Below are 22,591 nucleotides of genomic sequence, written 5' to 3' on the forward strand. Positions count from 1 at the left end.
GCTAAATATTGTTTCACTGTAAAAGAAGATGAGAGCTGCAGCTCCAAACTTGTCGCTCCACACAGTTCTAAAATATCTAAAATCCAAAAGAAAGCTGCTGTTTCATCTTTAATCAAATAAAATTTAAAGTTTACTCATTTAAGTACGTTCTTAATAATTAAGGGACCTGCTGCTGCAGCAAGCAGGGACCTTATTGTTATGCACCTGGGGAGTTTTAGATATTAATATCCGTTATTATTCTTCCGCGGACGTTAACGCGGCTCGAGCGGCAGCGTGCACCCCCACAAATTATACATCAAAATAAACGGCTCAGCAGTGGGAGGTGTGCTTTTACTTTTCTAAGCATTTTGATTTATGATGGTGAAATTATTAGCAAAAAACATATTCTTTTATTCATTTTGAGTGTGTCTAAATTTGCATTAACTTTGCATGATTATGATTTAATTATGTGCACAATAATGGATGAATTTGATGGCAGGCCTTCTAAAGAGGCATTTTTTTTACATGTGTATGAATGTTATCTTGTGCCAGCTGGCAGGTCCCTTTTTAAAAATTCTTCAGGAATTTTCTAGTTAGAAATTGTAATTTACATCAGGCAACATACTAAACCCTGAAAGTTGACAGATCAAATCAGATTCTGTAAATTACCAAAAGTCAGGGTTTTAACTATTAACTTTGTCATATTCCTTATACTCGTTAAAGGGATATTCCACCCCAAAGTAAATAGTGTCTGCTGCTATATTTCCATAGTTAGATAAGTAGAAAAAACACTATTTGTAACCAGCCCAGTCATTCTCATGATTAATCTGTACTGCTTTAGCTTTAGCTTAGCATGAAACAATGTAAGAGAATGGTAACAACTTCAGTGTGTGAAAATGTCATTAAAATTACTCAATAGTGAGTCAATAATTATTTAGGGCACAGAGCAGAATTAGGATCGCTCTTGTCTTCTTAGTTCAGCAGGGTCCTAGTTGTCCTGTAACCGGACGGTTGCAGGTTTGAGCCCTGTCTATTGCAGTCATTGTGTCCTTGGGCAAGATACTTAACCCTCCTTGCCTGTTGGGGGTGGTCAGAGGGACTAGTGGTGCCTATGTACAGCCGCCTCACCGGTCTGTGTGCCCAAGGACAGCTGTGGCTCATCACTACAAGTGTGTGAGTGTGTGAGCCTGGGTGAATGACCAAATGTGTTGTAAAGCACCTTGGGGGGTTTTAGAACCCTAGAAAGTGCTAAATATAATACAGGACATTTAACTAAAAATATTAACACTTCAAGAGATGTCCATTCATACGAGACGTATGTGAGGAAGATAGGAGCTTTTTATTCACAGAGTTCAAAATGACTTCTGAGGCTAAAGGCGTCTGCGTCAGTGCGGAGACGCGCAACGCCATTATCCGTCCTTGTGAGGGCTCTCCAGCAGGTTTGCAAGGATGAACGGAGTCGAGTCCACTTTTCTAAACATCCGTTGAATAAGACGGAGACCGCAAGCCTGTGATTGGTCAGGACGCTGATTTTGTCAACAGCACCGCCATTGCCCCCCTCAAAAAAATAAAGAGAGCCAAAGATATCTAGCGGCAGACACAGAGCAGCTTGAAAAATACCTCATGGAAAACCTCTAAAAATATGAATGTTTGTTCACCTGTGACTGGAGGAGTGAAAAGATATGCAGCAAGCATTTTATTCGTGGATAAAAATGACGGGAAACGTGGGTGGCGAGCACATGAAGAGGTGGAGGAGAATGAGGAACAAATGTATTTGTGTTAAAAGGTGTTTAAAATACAAAAAACACAATATAAACACTATATTTAATGCATCATCTCGAACCGGATACGTGACAGGATACCACAGAACAATGCTACGCCCTCTGTTGTCCTGGCAGGGAATTGCTTTGAAACACTTCTCAGGAGACAGAGAAGACCAAAACGTCTCCGTGGATGTGTCTCTCCCTTGTGGAGCTGACGCAGAAGCATAAACTAGGCTTTTCCGAGGGTTTGAAAGCCAAGATCAACAAGAAATAAAAACTGGCTCTTTGAACACAAGAAATTTAAACTTTTAAAAGGTGTTTGCAACACCTGTAATGTACAATGATTTAGGTCAATTAAAATGGTGTTATGATAAATATATTTCATCAGTACCCTTAAAACAAAAAGCACCTTCCTATTTTGCTGTATCTTTAACAATCGTGTATGTAAACTTTCTTAGTGTTAGAGAAACTGGGGCAAATCTTTCAAACTGGCTGAAAAATGACCTCTTTTTGATAGCAAACAATATTTTTACAGCAAATGTTGGGTTCCAAAAGATGTCTAAGTAAACTGTGACTAATAAAGAATCAGCTATGCCCACTGCAGGTCCCAATATCTACAACCTACCACACAGGAAAACACATTTTTGGAGGATGCTCAGAGCTCACATTCTTCATCTGTTTCACTTCGCACCAAGTTGCTTGACCTTGGGCACAAAGTCACTGGTCCCTTTGTAAAGCTTCTTTTCCTCTTTGGGGGTAAAGTCCCAGAGCTGCTGTGGTGGGAAGCATTAGACCCATCTCAAATTGCACGGCCCCTTCTCTAGAGACTGCCAGTCCATAGCTGTGAGCCAAGAAAAGGAAGGTTATGAATAGCTGAAATTTCTCTGACTTTACTGGAACTACCAGGATTCTGTAATCGGTGTCCTTAACACAGCTTGAAAAGTGCTGCTTGTTGCTACTTAGACAACAGCAAGCTGTGCAAACACACTGTGTATGGGCAAACAGTAAAACCTGGTGGAGCTGAAACTATTCGACTTGTTTTGTTCAGGAGTTTCAGAGTTGTGTTTCAAAACATCGACATTTTATGGATGACAGCTTCCTGTTTGCAGACAGAACCATGGACCAATACAAAGTAAATAAGCTTTGTTACATTTAGTGTCCAAATCAAAACCCACACATAAACATAGGTATGAAATTTCTTCTGAACAAGTAAAATTGTGCATTCAGATGTAGAGATGGAACAAAAAAAAAAACAGCGCCAACCTCTAAGGACCAGAACAGCAGACAGGATAGCTCAAGAGAACTTCAATGGTGTCAACACAACGAAGGTTTGGCAATTAAAGAAACAGCAACCTGTCGGTGGCTGATGGAGCAGAGGCCCTACAGCGAGGAGTTAAAATGTTTACTTGCCATGATCATTTTCCATCCAACAGTGACAACAACTTCAAAGTGAAGGACTACAAAGTGGGGCGCAGACTTAAAGAGATATGAAACAGTTTTGCATGCTTATAGCACCCCCTAGTGTCCGTTATTTATTATCTGTGGTAAAAACAAAAGATAAACTATCTCCTTGCTGTGGTTTCATCTTTTTAACACCTTCGTCTTCGTCTTCCTCCGCTTATCCGGGTCCGGGTCGCGGGGGCAGCATCCCAATTAGGGAGCTCCAGGCCGTCCTCTCCCCGGCCTTGTCCACCAGCTCCTCCGGCAGGACCCCAAGGCGTTCCCGGACCAGATTGGAGATGTAACCTCTCCAACGTGTCCTGGGTCGACCCGGGTGCCTTCTGCCGGCAGGACATGCCCGAAACACCTCCCCAGGGAGGCGTCCAGGAGGCATCCTGACCAGATGCCCAAACCACCTCAACTGGCTCCTTTCGATCCGGAGGAGCAGCGGTTCTACTCCGAGTCCCTCCCGAATGTCCGAGCTCCTCACCCTATCTCTAAGGCTGAGCCCGGCCACCCTACGGAGGAAACTCATTTCGGCCGCTTGTATCCGCGATCTCGTTCTTTCGGTCATTACCCAAAGCTCATGACCATAGGTGAGGATTGGGACGTAGATCGACCGGTAAATCAAGAACCTGGCTTTCTGGCTCAGCTCCCTCTTCCCCACGACAGATCGGCTCAGCGTCCGCATCACTGCAGACGCCGAACCAATCCGCCTGTCGATCTCCCGATCCCTCCTACCCTCACTCGTGAACAAGACCCCGAGATACTTAAACTCCTCCACTTGAGGTAGGACCTCTCCCCCGACCCGGAGGTGGCAAGCCACCCTTTTCCGGTCGAGAACCATGGTCTCAGATTTGGAGGTGCTGATCCTCATCCCAGCCGCTTCACATTCGGCCGCGAACCTACCCAGCAAGAGCTGAAGGTCAGAGCTGGATGAAGCTAGGAGGACCACATCATCCACAAAAAGCAGAGACGAGATTCTCCTGCCACCAAACTCGACACACTCCACACCACGGCTGCGTCTAGAAATTCTGTCCATAAAAGTGATGAACAGAACCGGTGACAAAGGGCAGCCCTGGCGGAGTCCAACCCTCACTGGGAACAGGTCCGACTTACTACCGGCTATGCGGACCAAACTCACGCTCCTCTGGTAAAGGGACTGAATGGCCCTTAACAGAAAGCCACCCACCCCATACTCCTGGAGCGTCCCCCACAGGGTGCCCCTGGGGACACGGTCATAAGCCTTCTCCAAATCCACAAAGCACATGTGGATTGGCTGGGCAAATTCCCATGCCCCCTCCATCACCCTTGCAAGGGTATAGAGCTGGTCCACAGTTCCACGGCCAGGACGAAAACCACATTGCTCCTCCTCTATCTGAGATTCAACTATCGATCGGACCCTCCTCTCCAGTACCTTGGCGTAGACCTTTCCAGGGAGGCTGAGGAGTGTGATCCCCCTATAGTTGGAACACACCCTCAGGTCACCCTTCTTAAAGATGGGGACCACCACCCCGGTCTGCCACTCCCTAGGAACTGCCCCCGATGACCACGCAATGTTGTAGAGACGTGTCAACCATGACAGCCCTACAACATCCATAGCCTTGAGATACCCAGGACGAACCTCATCCGCCCCCGGGGCTCCGCCGCTGTGTAGTTGTTTGACTACCTCAGCAACTTCTGCCCCCGAGATCGGACAGTCCATCCCCAGGCCTCCCAGCTCTGGTTCCTCCTCGGAATGCGCATTGGTGGGATTGAGGAGCTCCTCAAAGTATTCCTTCCACCGTCCGACTATAGCCTCAGTTGACGTCAGCAGCTCCCCATCCCCACTGTAAACAGTGTGAGCGAGTTGCTGCCTTCCTCTCCTGAGGCGCCGGACAGTTTGCCAGAACCTCTTTGGAGCCGATCGATAGTCTTTCTCCATGGCCTCACCAAACTCCTCCCACGCCCGAGATTTTGCCTCGGCAACTGCCACTGCTGCACCCCGCTTGGCTATCCGGTACCTGTCTGCTGCCTCCGGAGACCCACAGACCAGCCACGCCCTGTAGGCCTCCTTCTTCAGCCTGATGGCTCCCCGAACCTCTGGTGTCCACCAGCGGGTACGGGGGTTGCCACCACGACTGGCACCGGCCACCTTACGACCACAGCTAGCAACAGCCGCCTCGACAATCGCAGAGTGGAACAAGGCCCACTTGGACTCAATGTCCCCCACTGCTCTTGGGACGTGGTCAAAGCTCTGCCGGAGGTGGGAGTTGAAGACCGTCTTGACAGGTTCTTCTGCCAGGCGTTCCCAGCAGACCCTCACTATGCGTTTGGGTCTGCCAGGTCTACGCGGCATGTTCCCTTGCCATCTGATCCAACTCACCACCAGGTGGTGATCAGTTGACAGCTCCGCCCCTCTCTTCACTCGGGTGTCCAAATCATACGGCCGCAGGTCAGATGATACGACTACAAAATCTATCATCGACCTGTGACCTAGGCTGCCCTGGTACCAAGTGTACCGGTGGGCATCCTTATGTTCGAACATGGTGTTCGTTATGGCCAAACTGCGGCTTGCACAGAAGTCCAATAACAAAACACCGCTCGAGTTCAGATTAGGTGGGCCGTTCCTCCCAATCACACCCCTCCAGGTCAAGCTGTCATTGCCCACGTGAGCATTGAAGTCCCCCAGCAGGACAATGGAGTCCCCTGATGGAGCACTATCTAGCACTCGTCCCAGGGACTCCAAAAAGGGTGGGTACTCTGAACTGATATTTGGCCCATAAGCACAAACAACAGTCAGGACCCGTTCCCCGACCCGAAGGCGCAAGGAAGCTACCCTCTTGTCCCCCGGGGTAAACCCCAACACACAGACAGAGAGTCTCGGGGCTAACAAAAAGCCAACCCCAGCCCTCCGCCTCTCACCCGGAGCAACTCCAGCAAAGTAGAGTGTCCAACCCCTCTCCAGGTCTCGGGTTCCAGAGCCAATGCAATGTGTCGAGGTGAGTCCGACTATATCTAGCCGGTACCGCTCAACCTCTGCCACAAGCTCCGGCTCCTTCCCCGCCAGCGAGGTGACGTTCCATGTCCCAAAAACTAGTTTTCTTGTCCAGGGATTGGACCGCCAAGGCTCCCGCCTTGGTCTGCCACCCGATTCGCATTGCACCGGACCCTTCATGTTCCTCCTGCGGGTGGTGGGTCCACAGTTGGACGAGCCCATGTATCCGGTTCGGGCTGGGCCCGGCCGGGCCCCATGGGCGAAAGCCCGGCCACCAGGCGCTCGCTCACGGGCCCAACCCCAGGCCTGGCTCCAGGGTGGGACCCCGGTAACCCTCCGGGCCGGGTACTCCGACTCTTCGTTTTAACCGCCATGAAAGATCCTTCGAACCGTTCTTTGTCTCACCCTTCACCTAAGACCAATTTGTCATGGGAGACCCTACCAGGGGCACTAAGTGCCCCAGACAACATAGCTCCTAGGATCATTAGGGACACTCAAACTCCTCCACCACGATAAGGTGACGGTTCAAGGAGGAGTCTTTTTTTAACACCTTCTTAATCAAACTGCTCAAACGCCTCCTCAGCTTTCATCAGTTTCTAGAGGAGCGGTTCATGACTAAATCAAACAAATCAGCTGTGTTTATGATCTAAATGTAAGAGCAGCTCCAGGTATGTAAGCTCATTTTTTTCCCTGAGTCCACAAGTGGCGGCCCAGCACTCTGTAGTTGCAAAGGCGGTATTCTGGCCATGGAGGTCGGTGAGGGTCTGAGTGGCATTTCATTAACCTGTGAAGGGTTGTTTTAGCACATACTAGGTCAAGATAATTATTTAAAAATATGAAAAAGTTGCATAGTATCCCTTTAAAGATGTGAACCGAGTTAACGCTGGATTGTGACTACACAGATGAGCCGTTTCATGTTTTAGCCAAGATTTTCAACTGGTTTCCATCTCAGTCTACCAACAAGACCTTCCTGAAACCTTCAATAATCTTTTAACTGCCAACAAATGGCTACAATCACTTGTCATGCTGCGAGCGCAGGAGGACTGTACCCAAAATGCAGAACACTACACAACTCAAGGCAGTAGAGGTTGTATAGAATAAAAATGCTTTTATTAGGAAAAACAAAACTGCTGGATCTAAAGTTCTAAAGACAAAAACAAAAGCTCACTCATGAGCCAGGATCTATAGGTCTGTAGAGGACAAAGCAACGCTGACACAAGAAAATGAACCAACATATTGAGATGCAGACAGGGTTATACAGGTGCTGGCCAGTAAATTAGAATATCATCAAAAGGTTGAAAATATTTCAGTAATTCCATTCAAAACGTGAAACTTGTACATTATATTCATGCAATGCACACAGACCAATGTATTTCCGATGTTTATTACGTTTAATTTTGATATTTATAGGTGACAACCAATGAAAACATCAAATCTGGTATCTCAGAAAATTAGAATATTCTAAAGGCCAATGAAAAAATGTTTGTTTCTCTAATGTTGGCCAACTGAAAAGAATGAACATGAAAAGAATGTGCATGTATAGCACTCAATACTTAGTCGGGGCTCCTTTTGCCTCAATAACTGCAGTAATGCAGCGTGGCATGGACTCGATCAGTCTGTGGCACTGCTCAGGTGTTATGAGAGCCCAGGTTGCTCTGATAGTCGTCTTCAGCTCCTCTGCATTGTTGGGTCTAGCGTATTGCATCCTCCGCTTCACAATACCCCATAGATTTTCTATGGGGTTAAGGTCAGGCGAGTTTGCTGGCCAATCAAGGACAGGGATACCATGGTCCTTGAACCAGGTGCTGGTGGTTTTGGCACTGTGTGCAGGTGCCAAGTCCTGTTGAAAGGTGAAGTCTGCATCCCCATAAAGTTGGTCAGCAGCAGGAAGCATGAAGTGCTCTAAAACTTCCTGGTAGACGGCTGCATTGACCCTGGACCTCAGGAAACAGAGTGGGCCAACACCGGCAGATGACATGGCACCCCACACCATCACTGACGGTGGAAACTTTACACTGGACCTCATGCAACGTGGATTCTGTGCTTCTCCGCTCTTCCTCCAGACTCTGGGTCCTTGATTTCCAAAGGAAATGCAGAACTTGCTTTCATCAGAAAACATAACTTTGGACCACTCAGCATCAGTCCAGTCCTTTTTGTCCTTGGCCCAGGCGAGACGCTTCTTGCGCTGTTTCATGTTCAAGAGTGGCTTGACACACGGAATGCGACACCTGAATCCCATGTCTTTCATGAGTCTCCTCGTGGTGGTTCTTGAAGCGCTGACTCCAGCTGCAGTCCACTCTTTGTGGATCTCCCCCACATTTTTGAATGGGTTTGTCGTCACAATTCTCTGCAGGGTGCGGTTATCCCTAGAGCTTGTACACTTTTTTCTACCACATTTTTTCCGTCCCTTCGCCTGTCTGTTAATGTGCTTGGACACAGAGCTCTGCGAACAGCCAGCTTCTTTAGCAATCACCTTTTGTGTCTTGCCCTCCTTGTGCAAGGTGTCAATGATTGTCTTTTGGACAGCTGTTAAGTCAGAAGTCTTCCCCATGATTGTGGTGCCTTCAAAACAAGACTGAGGGACCTTTTAAAGGCCTTTGCAGGTGTTTTGAGTAAATCAGCTGATTAGAGTGGCAGCAGGTGTCTTCTATATTCAGCCTTTTCAGAATATTCTAATTTTTTGAGATACCAAATTTGGAGTTTTCATTAGTTGTCACTTATGAATATCAAATTTAAATGTAATGAACATTGGAAATACATTGGTCTGTGTGCATTGCATGAATATAATGTACAAGTTTCACGTTTTGAATGGAATTACTGAAATATTTTCAACCTTTTGATGATATTCTAATTTACTGGCCAGCACCTGTATACACAGAGGGAACACGGAGGGAAACAATCAGGGTAACGGGTGTGTGGGGAGTGAGATCAGGTGAGACTAATAAACTGAGTGGGGAAACTGACTAGGTAAAATTAATCTACAGAGAACTAAAGATAGGTGAACTAATAAACCTGAAAACTAGACACCAGAAGAAAACACTAACAGGGATGGGATAACTAAATCTGAAATCACAAAGGGGGGACCTGAGGGAAACCTGGAGGGAGCTGAAGACCTAAGGGGCACAGAAACCTAAGGGGAACACCTGGAGTGGGCTGGGGAACACAAGGAGGCACCTGAGGGGGATGCAGGATGCAGAACATGACATCACTACAAATAAATCATGGCATTTACAAGGATATCTGGGTCGAGCTTTGGGAATAATCAAGATAAAATTGTGAAGTTTTATCCTAGGTGGCATGTATGTTAGACAGCCAAATTTTTGATTGAAGTGTGTTCCACTCCGCTGCAGTAGGTGGCGACATGCACCCCCTCATGTCAGCATCGTTCCGGTTAGCCTATTGTAGGGGTATTCAATTCCGAGCCTGGCGGGCCAGTATCCAGCAAGTCTTAGTGGTGTCTCTGCTCTAACACTTGATTCAGTGGTTGAATCTCCTGTGCCGCAGCTCATCAAGCTCTGCAGAAGCCTGTTAATCACCTGGTGATTTAAATTAGATATGTTGAGACAATGTTAAAACCAAAACGTGCTGGACACCGGTCCTCCAGGCCTGGAATTGAATACCCTTGGTCTATTGCAACACAAACAGTAAACACACACTGGTGGGAGTGATGCAGATGGAGTAAAGCAGGATCTGTACAGGAATGGACAACAACAACACTGCAGCACAGCTTATTTGGTACATACTGTACTGTTTGATGGTGTTACATGTGTTACACTGTGGCAATGACATCAGAAGACGAATCCTGCAATCTTTGGAAAGGTTATCATTTAACGCTTAAAGAAGCTAGTTCAGCAACAAACACATTGCCAATAACCTTGCGGTCACTTTGTGGGCGTCAACTCCCAGTTTGATCATTCCTTGAGAAGTAATCAATGAATTAGTAGACTAACTATCCGGAGGTTGATTGGTTGTTGTCAGCTGGTCCCCACAGCTCACCAACAATCAGCCCCAACACTGGTCCTCATCATGGATATGTGATAAGTCTTGCACTCGACTACATTTTAATTCACATGAACAACATCACCATCCCAGAGAGATGATGCAACTTAGAAATAGGAAACTTAGAAATGGCCAGTGAACAAGTGCTGGTGCTGATCAGTGCAGATAAAAGAAAAGGTTGATTTTGAACTGTAAGAAAAGATGCACAAAAGGGGGTGATGCTGCGCGGGTCTGTAACTTTAGGTTTCTTGGAGTGTGTGTGGATGAGAGGACATCTGTGGAATATCAGAGTGACGTTAAAAGGCACAGCAGTGGTTTTACTTCCCAAGAACACTAAGGAAACCCAGCTGGCTGAGGAACTGTTGTCTCTCCACTGCTGTTCTGTTGAGTGTGTGCTGAGTTACTGCGTCTCAACATAGTTTGCCAGCTTCTCTTTTGCAGAAAAAGAAAGTCCTACAGATGGTCATCTCCACAGCAGGAAAAGAAATCGTGATGCCCTGTTCTCTGCCCACCATGGAGAAAATCTGCAGCTACCTTTGTCTCACAGCACCCCACAGATCCATCCCACTCAAGCCATCACCTGGGAAGTATCATCACATAAACTGTTTTAGAATTTTCATTTTGATGTGTGTTCTGCACCTAACTTTTCCAGACTTCATTTTTGTAGTTTTTAAAAAATTTTCTTGTTTTTTCTCCATTCCTTTTACCTACTGGTGTTAAATGCAATGACAGGAATTTTTTTCTCTTCTATTTTAGAGCACTGGCAAGAACAGTTGACCTATGTTACAATAATGTAAAGAAAATAAAAGCATTTTGGTTGGCTGTATAATCACACCAACAGTTCAACTCGTAAATCCTCTAAAGAGATTCGATTGTTTTGTAGAAGCTCACATTCAGGAAGGTTAAGTTTGTTGCTCCACGCGGCACTTCACAAACACAAGTTTCATTCATCAGTCTCTATTCTTAGTCCAGCAGGAGCGGTGAAGTGGGCTAAGATAGCTTTGGGAAATAAAGGAGGGCAGGTGTGAATCTGCCTCCTAATAGAAAAGCCGAGAGAAACAAGCAGAAAACAATGTCAGAGCTGTTATGTTATTAGGATAACAAGAATTCATGCTTTGTTTACAGCAGTTTTGTTCATGAACAGGAAAAACAAGGCTCAGGATTAATGGGTGCATCATAAAATTAATCTACGGTGGATGTATTCATCAAACTTTTGAAAAAAGGCAATGCCGTACACATCGTAATTATGAATGTCAATCTAAAATTATACTTCACTATCTTCAGGCTGTATATTTAGAATACTACCAACAACCTCAAGTCTATAACGGATTTCTACAGCTATCTAAGCTGACGTTTACTTAAATGTTAAATATAGGAAATAAGGAAAGATAGGACTAAATGAGGTGAAAATGCAACACTTGTTGCTAGGCAACACCCGAAGGAAAGATGTAATGAGCGACTACGTGAGCAGCCCTAGATCATGAGAGAAATAGACTATCTAGAGTCAGTTGTTTAGAGACTAAAGACGAGCTGAAAAAGTTAGCAACGCTCATGAAACTTTATCACAGAGGACGACTAACAGCCATGTTAAAGGTGTGTTAGTGAGCCGGGTGGATGCTGTAAGGTCTACAGCCGAGCAGCACTACGCCATACCTGTGTGTGTGTGTGTGTGTGTGTGTGTGTGTGTGTGTGTGTGTGTGTGTGTGTGTGTGTGTGTGTGTGTGTGTGTGTGTGTGTGTGTGTGTGTGTGTGTGTGTGTGTGTGTGTGTGTGTGTGTGTGTGTGCGTGCGTGCGTTGAAAACTGTAACCTGATCCAATGAGACATGATGCGGATTGTGCACATAAAGAGTTAAAACAGTTCTGTGTGTCTTTAGGGATGGCAGAGGACAAATTCATTTGCTGATACTGGAACCAAATTTTACACATTCCAGTAGCTTATAAAAGACCTCATCAGGATTTAAATCAAACGTGGTCAATTGCCTGACAAAAGCTGGTAAATGCCAATTCTAATTTAAAAACAAAGCAAAAATCTGTTATTTGTGCAGTTGTCTTCATTATTGAGTAGCACTCTCCTCCCACACATGTTGCTGTGAGCTGTCAGTCAGATTTGATGTCGGCTGTACAGTATAGCATATTTATTTATAATGTTTTTTTATATACCGCGAAGCAGCCTACCAAAGAGCTGCACAAGAATAAAAGACAAGTATCAATTGGCTCGTGTTAGTGTTAGCTCATTGTTAGCGCTAACTTCAGCAGGCAGCAGGGTTGTTTACAACTGGGGACACTCCAATCCAATCACGTGGTTTGAAAAAGATCGGGAAAAGAATATTGGACTTAACCGTTTAAAACAACAAACACGACCATTTAAATTCAACCTGAGATTGAAATTTTCTAACGGAACAACAATGGCTTAGTTTTAATTTCAATAAGTTCATCTACATCAATATAACTGGAAAACACCTCAACGTCACACAATTTATGGCAGGCAGGGATTCAGGCACCAAGATGCAGATGTTAGCAAGCAGGCTAACACAAAGCTAACATGTCTCCTCAAGAGAGCTTAAATTACTTCATGAAAATAAATTTTTTTTCTTATAATTTTAATGATTTTCTGAAAAGTATCAGATCGGGAATCGGTACTGGCAGATACTCAAAAGAAAATGACTCGGAATCGGATCTGGAGCAAAAATACGTGATGGGAACACCTCTTAAAACGGTTGTAATTCCACTTTCAACCATTAGGACAAAGAAGCGGAGAAACTCTTTAGTGTTGCTTTAACGTCCTAGGGCCCTGTGTCCACATATGTGGACATCGTCACCTTGCACTACGAGATTTCATTCTCTTCCACTTAGACCCTTTTGTTTTCATTTAAAGACACTCGACCTTGACTTTAAGCCATTCGCTGCCAGCGCTTCTCAGCATGTTTACTGTTTTTTTAAGAGTCAAAAACGTTGCGCGCTAGGATGATGTCAACGCCAACACTACCAAAACAAAGAAGCGACCCACCTCTTACATCAGTAAGAGGTGGCGTTTCGAGTGTTATCCGTTCTTTTAAAATCCGTTGTTGAATTGTGATCAGCAGAAGCTTTTCAGCTTCGCGCCTCACTTTGTTACAGCAGCGGCCCAAAACGATCTCCTAACACATGCTTCCTGATCACGTGATGTGTGACGTATGTGGATGAAGATCAGTTTTAGAGCTGGGATGTTTGTTCTCATGGTGCGGGGGCTCGTTCCGATGCCCACACAGTAAAAAAAATGCAAATGACGACTTAAGTCGTCAATGGCAGTGAATGAGTTAAATTGGAATTTGTTTTTTTGCTTTCCCTCATTTTTTTTAGGAAATTTGCCAACATATTTATGTAATTTTATTTCTATTTTAGTTACATTTTTGTAAATTTGTTTCCATTAATCAGTCGGCTAATCTGTAATAGATATCATGATTTTTCATGTTAATAGAAGTTTAATGTCATCGAACCCATCTCCAAATACAATGAGGTGTAGTTTCAGTACAACCATTTTCGAGGTAAGGAAACAGGGGTCACACAAGAGTGGGGAGGGACAAGGAGAAGAAAACATGGTCCCTACTCTGTTCCCTGCAGGATCCAGAAATGGCTTGCAGGAAAAAACACACCAAAACTCTAAAGCACAAACTCGGACAGTAACAACATGTCCGCTGGGTGGGGGGAGGGGCTGGGATCCCCCAAACAGACGAGAGCATGCAGCATCCGCACTTCAATCCCCAATGCTCAGAGGTGTGGAGAAGATTCGAGGAATGGAGAGTGCATCGAGTCCCTGAAGAGTCTGTGGTCTCACCCAGATCACCCAGAGGCCAACCGAGCGCGTCACAGTTTCAACCAGGATTGGGGGAGGGATTTCAAAGCATTTGTCAGCATTCCTTCTGTGGGAATTTTGGACTCTTCAGCCTCTATTCTATTCTATTCTATTCTATAAATAATCTTGCTTTTAGTATCACAATTATTAAAGTTTTATATAATTATTGTATAATTTATAATTATTATATATCGTATCATTGAATCGCCAGATGTTTGCCAGTACACACCCCTACCATTCTAGATCACTCAAACACAGAGGTCTAGTGGTTCCATCATCTTTAGCTTTAATAACGATGCTGCTCAAGCTTCAGATAATCACTGTGAACATGTCTCACTTTGAAATGGACAAAACCTGATATACAGGAGGATACTGGATATGGCAAACATGCTAGAAGTCATCAGAGTGACCTCAGAACAGTTGGAGAGAGCTGAAAATCAGTGAGTACAGTAGTTTACAATGTAGTGGACAGCAGACGCACAAAAGCTCTACATCACTTCCACAATATTACCAGTGGGAGGCATAGTGGTGGTAAATCATTACAAGAATAAAATATTCCAACGGCTGAGTATTTTCCAGCATCTTAAAAGTGAGCTTTCTAACATTTTTCTATTATTCTTCCCAAATCTGAACACAAAGTTAGTCGGAACATTCGTGGCTTCAGTTCAACATAAGAGCCATTAACTGATGGTTCTATTTTGAGCCGGTGTCCTGTGATGCATCAAGGGAAGAGCTGAAATTGCTTCACAGAGGGACAATATTTTTCCACATTTACCCACACCAAAACATTATTTTTGTGTGCAGCAGAAGTAAAATGAGGGAATTCGTCTGTGACCAATACTCCTCCTCTAGAACTGTCACTCATTATCCATTTTCCTTTGGATTGTTGCCATGCAACAGCTCAATAATGCAACATTTTCCTCTGTGGATTGTAATCATTACTCAGGAGGGTTTTCGAACCAGAAAGGCAAACTGCCAGAAGAGACTCTGAAGAGTCTAAATTCTATTCAGCGCCAGCCGAAACAGTCGTGCACAAAATGCAACAAAGCAAGAGGAAGTCTGGAGGCTGTGAGACGGAAGCCAGTCAGACTCTCATTTATACACCAGCACATGCACACGAGGACTCGGCACTCACAAAATGTTTGTTTTCATTTGCTCCATCGGATAAAGCTTTTTCTGTAGTTGAGGCGGAGCGGACAACCACAAGCAGTGTGAAGGCATCATTTAAAGGGAAGTTCAAACTGAGAGCATGTTGTCGAGGCAGCTAGACTGTTACTAAATCACCTGGCTCCATTAAAGAATCAATTACAGCTCTTCCCTCCTGTGTGTGCAGTTATTTACCTGAAAAATCTTTAGACAGCCAAACAAAGCGGAACACTGTACTTTAAGGCCAGTGCTTTCTGCGATATGCTATCATGCACCGCGTGGCTCTTGTGTTGCACATAAATAACAATTCTGCCGCGCTGAGGCAGCCGTGCGACTGGGAGCGGCACGCTGTTACCTTTGGTCGAGGCGGACAGCCGGTGGCCAGGCGCTGCAGCTGCTCTGAAGTGTGGCTGCAGGAGAGGAGATCTGAGCAGCAAGCTGTGCGGCCCAGTCTCTTCATCAGGGAGGAGATGATGCTGCAGCCACAGCCACACATCGACTTGCTCATTAGGAACCTGGCTGTTCTGAGGTAAGAAGATGTGTGGAGAAAACGACGCAGCTACTTCCTGGTCCTCAGAGCTGGGCTGTAATCCACATGGTGCCGATCCACAGGTATTCCGTCACAGACTGGGCTCAGGTTTGTGCTACAGAGAGCACACATGCAGATGCTCACCTTGGTGGAGGTGCTTGAGTTCAGAACTATAATTTGTCAGTCCATTTCCCCTCATGATCACTTTCTCTACTCCTTTTACCACACGACTGTCTTAAAGCAGTGCCTTCTGCTGTAACACCCCCACTGCTGCCAAACTCACTTCCGTCCACTAAACACCTTCCTTTGATTGCTACACAGAACACAGCGTCTGCCACCACTCGCTCCCTGTCTCACACCATCTCCATCTGTCTCCTCCTGCTCCCTCCGCTGCCTCTGACTGTTGTGCTCTGAGGAAGCTATCCCTGTGAGTGCTGCTGCCACCACTGTACCCCCCACCACCACCAGAGGTAAACCACTCAGCCTGAACTCCTCCAAGTTGCAGATAAAAGTGCTTTTTCCTGTGTGAAATCTGAGCTCCTGGTTGCTCAGTTAATTGAGGAAGCCGTGGACAGATTATTACAAGAAATTCAAGCCACTCTGTGCACACTAGAAGGACTGATAAGTAGTGAGGATCCAGTATGGGGGAGGGGTTCTGGGTAAGCATTCAGGAGACGGGAGTATTATGGTAATAATCTGTCACAGGGGTCTGAATGCACTGCTGATTACTGCAATGATGTTTTAACTGAAAAGATGCTTTGAAAAGGAGAAAATCTTCAGAAGGTGACAGTTTTTCCAACTGATTAAGACAAACTAAAAAGCCAATCAGAAAAACTGCAATTAGATGTCAATGCAGTGATTTAGCATCAGCGACATTAGATCAGACATGTATAGTTTCTGTTAGCAAATTCAAATAAGGAATATTTCTTTTATCCTATCTGAGTAACCCCGAGCATTCTTGGTCATCTCTCCACGGATGTTCAGACTGGAGAAGGAAAAATGAACATTACTCAGCACAAAAGCTAATGGTTACCACAGCTGATGAAGTCAGGAAGCTTTAAGAAGAGAAGGCAAGTAGGAGGAGCAGCAGTGGTGGGAAGAGAAAGATGGAAGGATGATAGACTGAGAAAGAGTCTACTGTAAAACTAACAGCAACCGCTGGCTATTAATAGCAAACCCAACATTGCTGAATGACTAAACCAAAATCAACGCCTGTCATCATGTCTAATCCAAGGAGACAGAAAAAGGAGAAAATGGAAATGAATAGACTGGATGAAGTGGTCAAGTTACATGACGTCAAGCTCTGACTCATGAACTACCAATCTGAAGCTCGGAGTTTGGCAAAAAGCCTTCAACATCGTTGGTCTGCAGAAAACCAGACGTAACCATATTTGTGCATAAGGATCTGGCTGAGTGATGTCAGAAAACCAGCTGGACAGAAATAAAACACCAGAAAAGATCTAATGTCTATTTAACTAGGAAACTATTCAAAAGACACCTCAGTGCTTTGACCTGAGTAGGTGAGTTTCTATAATAACACCAATCTAATGCTCATTCACCAGGCATCCAATCAAATCAGCAGCCCTTCTTAAATCAGTCTTTTGAGGGTGCATTTCTTGTTGGTGCTTAAAGGGGTCATATAATGGAAAATCCATTTGTTGGAGCTTTTTAGTATGTAACACTGTTGCTTTCTCATGAAAAATATCCCCAAACCCATTGTTGGCAGGGTTGCCTGCATTCATGCCTTTTTCTGTTTCAGCTGCAAATTTTGAATTTTATAGTGAAATTCGTGAAATGGCCACATGTATAAGTTGTACGTCACTCCTTCTTCCTGCTCCAAACATCAGGACCTGCTCCTCCCTCAGAAGCCAGTCTCCGGTCTGAAACCGGTCTCCCTTGGCCAGCTTAGGCAACAAGTGTTATGCAACAGACTTGGTAGTCTAGTGCCAAGTGTGCTGGGCTGGGCTGGGCTGGGCTGTGCTGGGCTGTGCTGTGCTGGGCTGGGCTGGGCTGGGCTGGGCTGGGCTGTGCTGTGCTGTGCTGGGCTGTGCTGTGCTGTGCTGGGCTGGGCTGGGCTGGGCTGGGCTGGGCTGTGCTGGGCTGGGCTGGGCTGTGCTGTGCTGGGCTGGGCTGGGCTGTGCTGTGCTGGGCTGGGCTGGGCTGGGCTGGGCTGTGCTGGGCTGGGCTGGGCTGGGCTGGGCTGGGATGTAGTTTTGTGCAGGTTCACGTCCCAGTATCAACACTTGCCAGTATGATGTTTTCAACCCTTTATTGGTAAACTGTTGAAAATATAAGGACTAATATGTGTTCTTTGCTTTCTTTATTTAGCCAGTGTGAGTCCATGTGAGGTGAGCAGAGTAAATCAATTAAAATGCTGCTTGGACCAAATTCTAACGTCTTTAAGAGACGCTAAATATTTTGCTAAAAATAATCAATAATGCTAAAACATAAAAAGATGAAATCTGCTTCAGCTGGCTACATAAATTACTGCCGACCCCATAGCCAACACAGTAACCAGCTTGCCTAAGATGCTGTTGTAGGCATGCGTTATCTGAGGGGGTGTAGGTGGAGCTTCACTGAAGCCAAGTGTGAAACCTGAACATAAAGTCGGCTCATTTCATTTGAGCCTCGCAGCATCTGAGTCGTTTCAACATCTCACCAATCTGTCATTTTAATGGCAAATAAATACAATGGGGAAATTAAAATCCACATTTCTTTTTAAATAGAATTCCCCTTCTCCGTTCCACCTGATAAACTTGGGATTTGTTTCATATTTTGAGAAAGATACACGTGAACATTTATTCGCCTAACAGACCCTGAACGATAGATCAGAATATTTGAAAGCAACAGACTGTTTCACTTGCACTTTATCATTTATTGCCATGCACTGATGAGAACAATAGCTGCAGACTTCCGCACAACTATTTACCTTTGAATCACAGATCTTTGTTGTGTGTGTTGGGTTTATGAAAGCTCAAAGACCTTCATCCAGACTCCTACCTCTCATCACTCCTTTATCTGTCTGCTAACTCGGTTTGTGTACAGCCTACGTTCACATCTGTCACTTTAGAAAACTTCTGGTTGTTTATTTTAAATACAGACTGAGCAGGTTAAACTCTAAATGTATGGAAAGAAAAAGCTGTGAGTACAACAAACCCAACAGCTCTGGACTTGCTCAAGTCACCTCACAAAGACAATAATAAACTGACAATATTCTCTATTCAATAGATGAAAACCTTCAGAGACTAACAGCCAGTTTCACCCAGCACATAGGTTGTGAAAAGCATAATTGCTGCTGTTTGCTGACATCTTTGTGCTGCTGATGGAAGTGATGCTTCAGGAAGCCGCTCGCTGTGATTCTGTGCCTGAAATCGACTGAAACGTTGGGATGTCATCTCCCGGAACACGTTCCACATGAGCAGAGAAATGAAAACAACAAAACAGAGACATACTCCTAAAACTGAAAATAACATATAAATATGTCTTACAGTATAAAGTAAATGGCTTGGTAGCATCTGCTTCCCATCTCTTACACCAAGCAACAGTTTAAAGAGCAGCGGACGACTGGATGTTTCTTCTGTGCTTGTTTACAGGTTTGTTCTTTTCTTGCCCAGGACTTAAAGACAAAGCAGGGTGAAACAGCGCCCTATTAATTATGTATGAATATCGCTTTTCACTGTGTCAGCTCACTGCTTCAGTATTGATCCATAAAGCAGAGACTCGCTGCACCGCGGCACCGGGTCTCACAGGAAGACCCGGCTGCAGCTGGAGGGGGCAGTGACACCTCGGCAAACAGGTAGACTGAAAATCAATGCTATTACTATTTTCATTATCATCATCATCATCATCATCATCATCATAAAAACGTTACCTGTTTTTGTGTGGATTTTTTATTTACTCGAAATTAAAGGTTTTATTGTTTTTTTCCCCCCTGGTAACAAACTCAGGATGTAAAATCTGAGGGGAGGGGTCGTTTATCCTTACATAAAATATGCCCACGGGGTAATTCATCTGCACAAAAGCAAAACCATCTCTTAAAACCAATAAGTGCATCAAATGGTTTTAAATCCAGTCATTAATGAGGATTAAAATCCAAACAATGAAAAGCTGAAGAACAAAATACTCAAGTCAAATTTGCTCTTTGTTTATGTTGATTATTTGTCCTGCTACTGTTCAAACGTGTTTAGTCAAGACAAAGTGTCAACAAAATAAATAATACTTTAAAAAACACCACACACACACGAGCTGTGGACAGATGTTTCTCTGAGAAGGCTGCACTCTAGTGGGCAAAGGCTGCAAACTCCAGCAAGGCAACCAGAAGCTGAAAACATCATGTTTACATAAAACACAAGCAGCAAATATACATAACATGATATTAAATTGGATACATTTAGAAAAGAATGTGATTATAATGTGAAAATAAAAAATATATATTAAATACATATTTATGGTGAAATACAACTAAACGATTTACATAATTTCTCAAATATGCTTTAAAAAATACTAGTAGAGCTACGAGAGTCTATCTGACAAAGGTGCTGTCAAAAATGAGCTTTGATTGGATTATCTCTAAAGCAGGAACGACATTATGTCATGTTAAGGTTGCATCTTGGCTGTTCTTCAGTTAAGAAACAGATTTTAATGGAAACAAGGCTGATAAATTTTGTGACATGTTTTTTTTTACATCTGAATTCCATAAAGAGTTGGAAAAGCTTTGAGGTAAGGACACGAGACTCGGATCATTATGCAGAAGGCCGGGATTCCTCAGGTAGGGTTTCAGGTTGTTTGCAACACATGAAAGATGTTTAATGACAATGTTTCAGTAGCTATGATGTTTGTCTTGCTGATTGGGTGTACGTACAATTTCTCCAATAAGTAAAATATGATGTAAACCCTCTGAGAGTCGCTAACCATAAATAATGATTACCTTCTCTGATTCTTCATCTTAACCCTTATTCAGGCTTTAGGCTGAGAACATGATGGGTATATAGAACAATTTAAAGCTATTGGACATGTTATAACAGTTTCCCATCCTGTCTCCATCCAGCATCAATTCTGTGAAACCTGCTGTTCTGAATTATTTACAGGGAACGCGTGGGTGAGAGGTGGGGGAGTGATCAGGGAGAGACAGAGAATAACTAAATCTCTGTCATTTTCAACACTCTGCTTAGAAAGCAGTTTCTAATTTAATCTTACAGCACTTTTCAGAAAGTGACAGCAATGCAGATCCTCTATTAGTGTGATACAATAAAGAAAAATGCTATTTTTGCTTGAAAACCTTTTCTAAGAACTTAAAGAAGAAGAATCTTGAGTCGACAATAAGGAAACAGTTCTACAAAAGACTGGGTCATTTGTTCTTATAATGAAACCAATTGAAATAGAACAATAAAGAATCATTTACTAAAGTCAGATTATAGCAGCCACTGTCATTAACCTGCAGCTTTGAATCCTAAACAGTAAAACAGTTCTGTCAGTCATCGTCATATCAGACGTTCGTCTCCAGAACAAAAAGAGATGCATCTAAGTTGCACTTAGATGAAAACAAACTCCCCCAAACCATCATCCTGAATTATTCAAACTCCCTATCAAATGTCCCCTTTCCGGACCCTGAGACCGAGTTAGAGATTTAAAGGAAAAAAACAAGGTTAACATTTAGACATTTGAGTGCCCATTCACATGTTTAAAAATGCAGCAGCAAGCCAGAGAAGGTAGGGCGGTGTGCTATTACTTTACCTTTAATTCACCAACGCGTGCCTCGAATTAATTATTCACAACTTACACCACACACTTAGGCTTTAAGGACCCCCCCCCAAACACACACACACACACACACACACACACACACACACACACACAGCTCTGAACACCAAGTATACAGGAAACACCTGAAGTGCATGCAGCATGAATCACTTACGTGTGCTGAATATGTATATGTGGCTTTCATCTAATGTGATTCATAAAAGAAATTTGAGAAGTTTGCAAATAAAATATCAGACCTAAAAATATGCAAAAACAGTAGAATATTAGAATCCAGAAAACCAGAAAAAGGAAGACTGTTGTGTTGTCTATTGATGTCTATTGTCTTTGAGGCTTGCCGTAGTTGTAGGACATGGATGGGGATTGGAGGATGGACATCCATCCATCCATTTTCATCCGCTTATCCGGAGTCGGGTCGCGGGGGCAGTAGCCTAAGTCGAGAGGCCCAGACTTCCCTCTCCCCAGCCACTCGGGCCAACTGAGAGACATAGTCCCTCCACCGTGTCCTGGGTCTACCTTTAGGCCTCCTCCTGGTTGGACGTGCCCGGAAAACCTCACCAGGGAGGTGTCCAGGAGGCATCCTGACCAGATGCCCGAGCCACCTCAACTGGCTCCTCTCGATGTGAAGGAGCAGCGAATCTACTCCGAGCCCCTCCCGGGTGACCGAGCTTCTCACCCTATCTCTAAGGGAGAGCCCAGCCACCCTGTGGAGAAAACTCATTTTGGCTACTTGTACCCGCAATCTCTTTCTTTCGGTCGCTTCCCAAAGCTCGTGAGGGTATATTTATGTCGATGGTAGGAACGTACATCGACCGGTAAATCGAGAGCTTTGCCTTCTAAAGCCGGGCGTACACTGTGCGACTTTTTCACTCGCAGCGTTCAGCTTCAGCTCAAACTGTACGACTTCCTCGCAGGGCAGATCTCACGAGTCATGTGCTCACACTGTACGACCCAGTTCTCGCATGCGACCTGACTGCTCACACTGTACGTCTGGTAGCAACACGTCTGCCCTAAAAATATGCTAAAAATAGCAGTTTTTACTCAACACGTCAGACTTTTTTGTTTTGCCTGTTGTCCTTCGGGAGTGCTGCAGGAGGACACACAGGGATTTATGGGGGTTGGATGAGGAAAACGAAATAAAGAAAGTAAATCTGTGTTTAGTGATCAGT

General features: G+C 44.5%; 1 protein-coding gene across 2 annotated transcripts in view; it reads right to left on the bottom strand.

Annotated features, from left to right (window-relative positions):
- fbxw7 (F-box and WD repeat domain containing 7) overlaps window positions 1-22,591 on the bottom strand; it is a 162,297-nt gene that overhangs the window by 96,075 nt on the left and 43,631 nt on the right. The window contains exon 1 of one of the 2 annotated variants that reach the window (XM_054735612.2): window positions 15,492-17,655. The exons of the other annotated variant lie outside the window; for it this stretch is intronic. Coding sequence (XP_054591587.2) covers window positions 15,492-15,644 — 153 coding nt within the window. The 5' untranslated portion in view covers window positions 15,645-17,655. Of the gene's footprint in view, window positions 1-15,491; window positions 17,656-22,591 lie in introns of those variants that run through there. 2 annotated transcript variants of the gene reach the window in all.

The sequence above is a fragment of the Nothobranchius furzeri genome, chromosome 7, assembly GCF_043380555.1.
Source record: "Nothobranchius furzeri strain GRZ-AD chromosome 7, NfurGRZ-RIMD1, whole genome shotgun sequence".
Taxonomy (NCBI): Eukaryota; Metazoa; Chordata; class Actinopteri; order Cyprinodontiformes; family Nothobranchiidae; genus Nothobranchius; species Nothobranchius furzeri.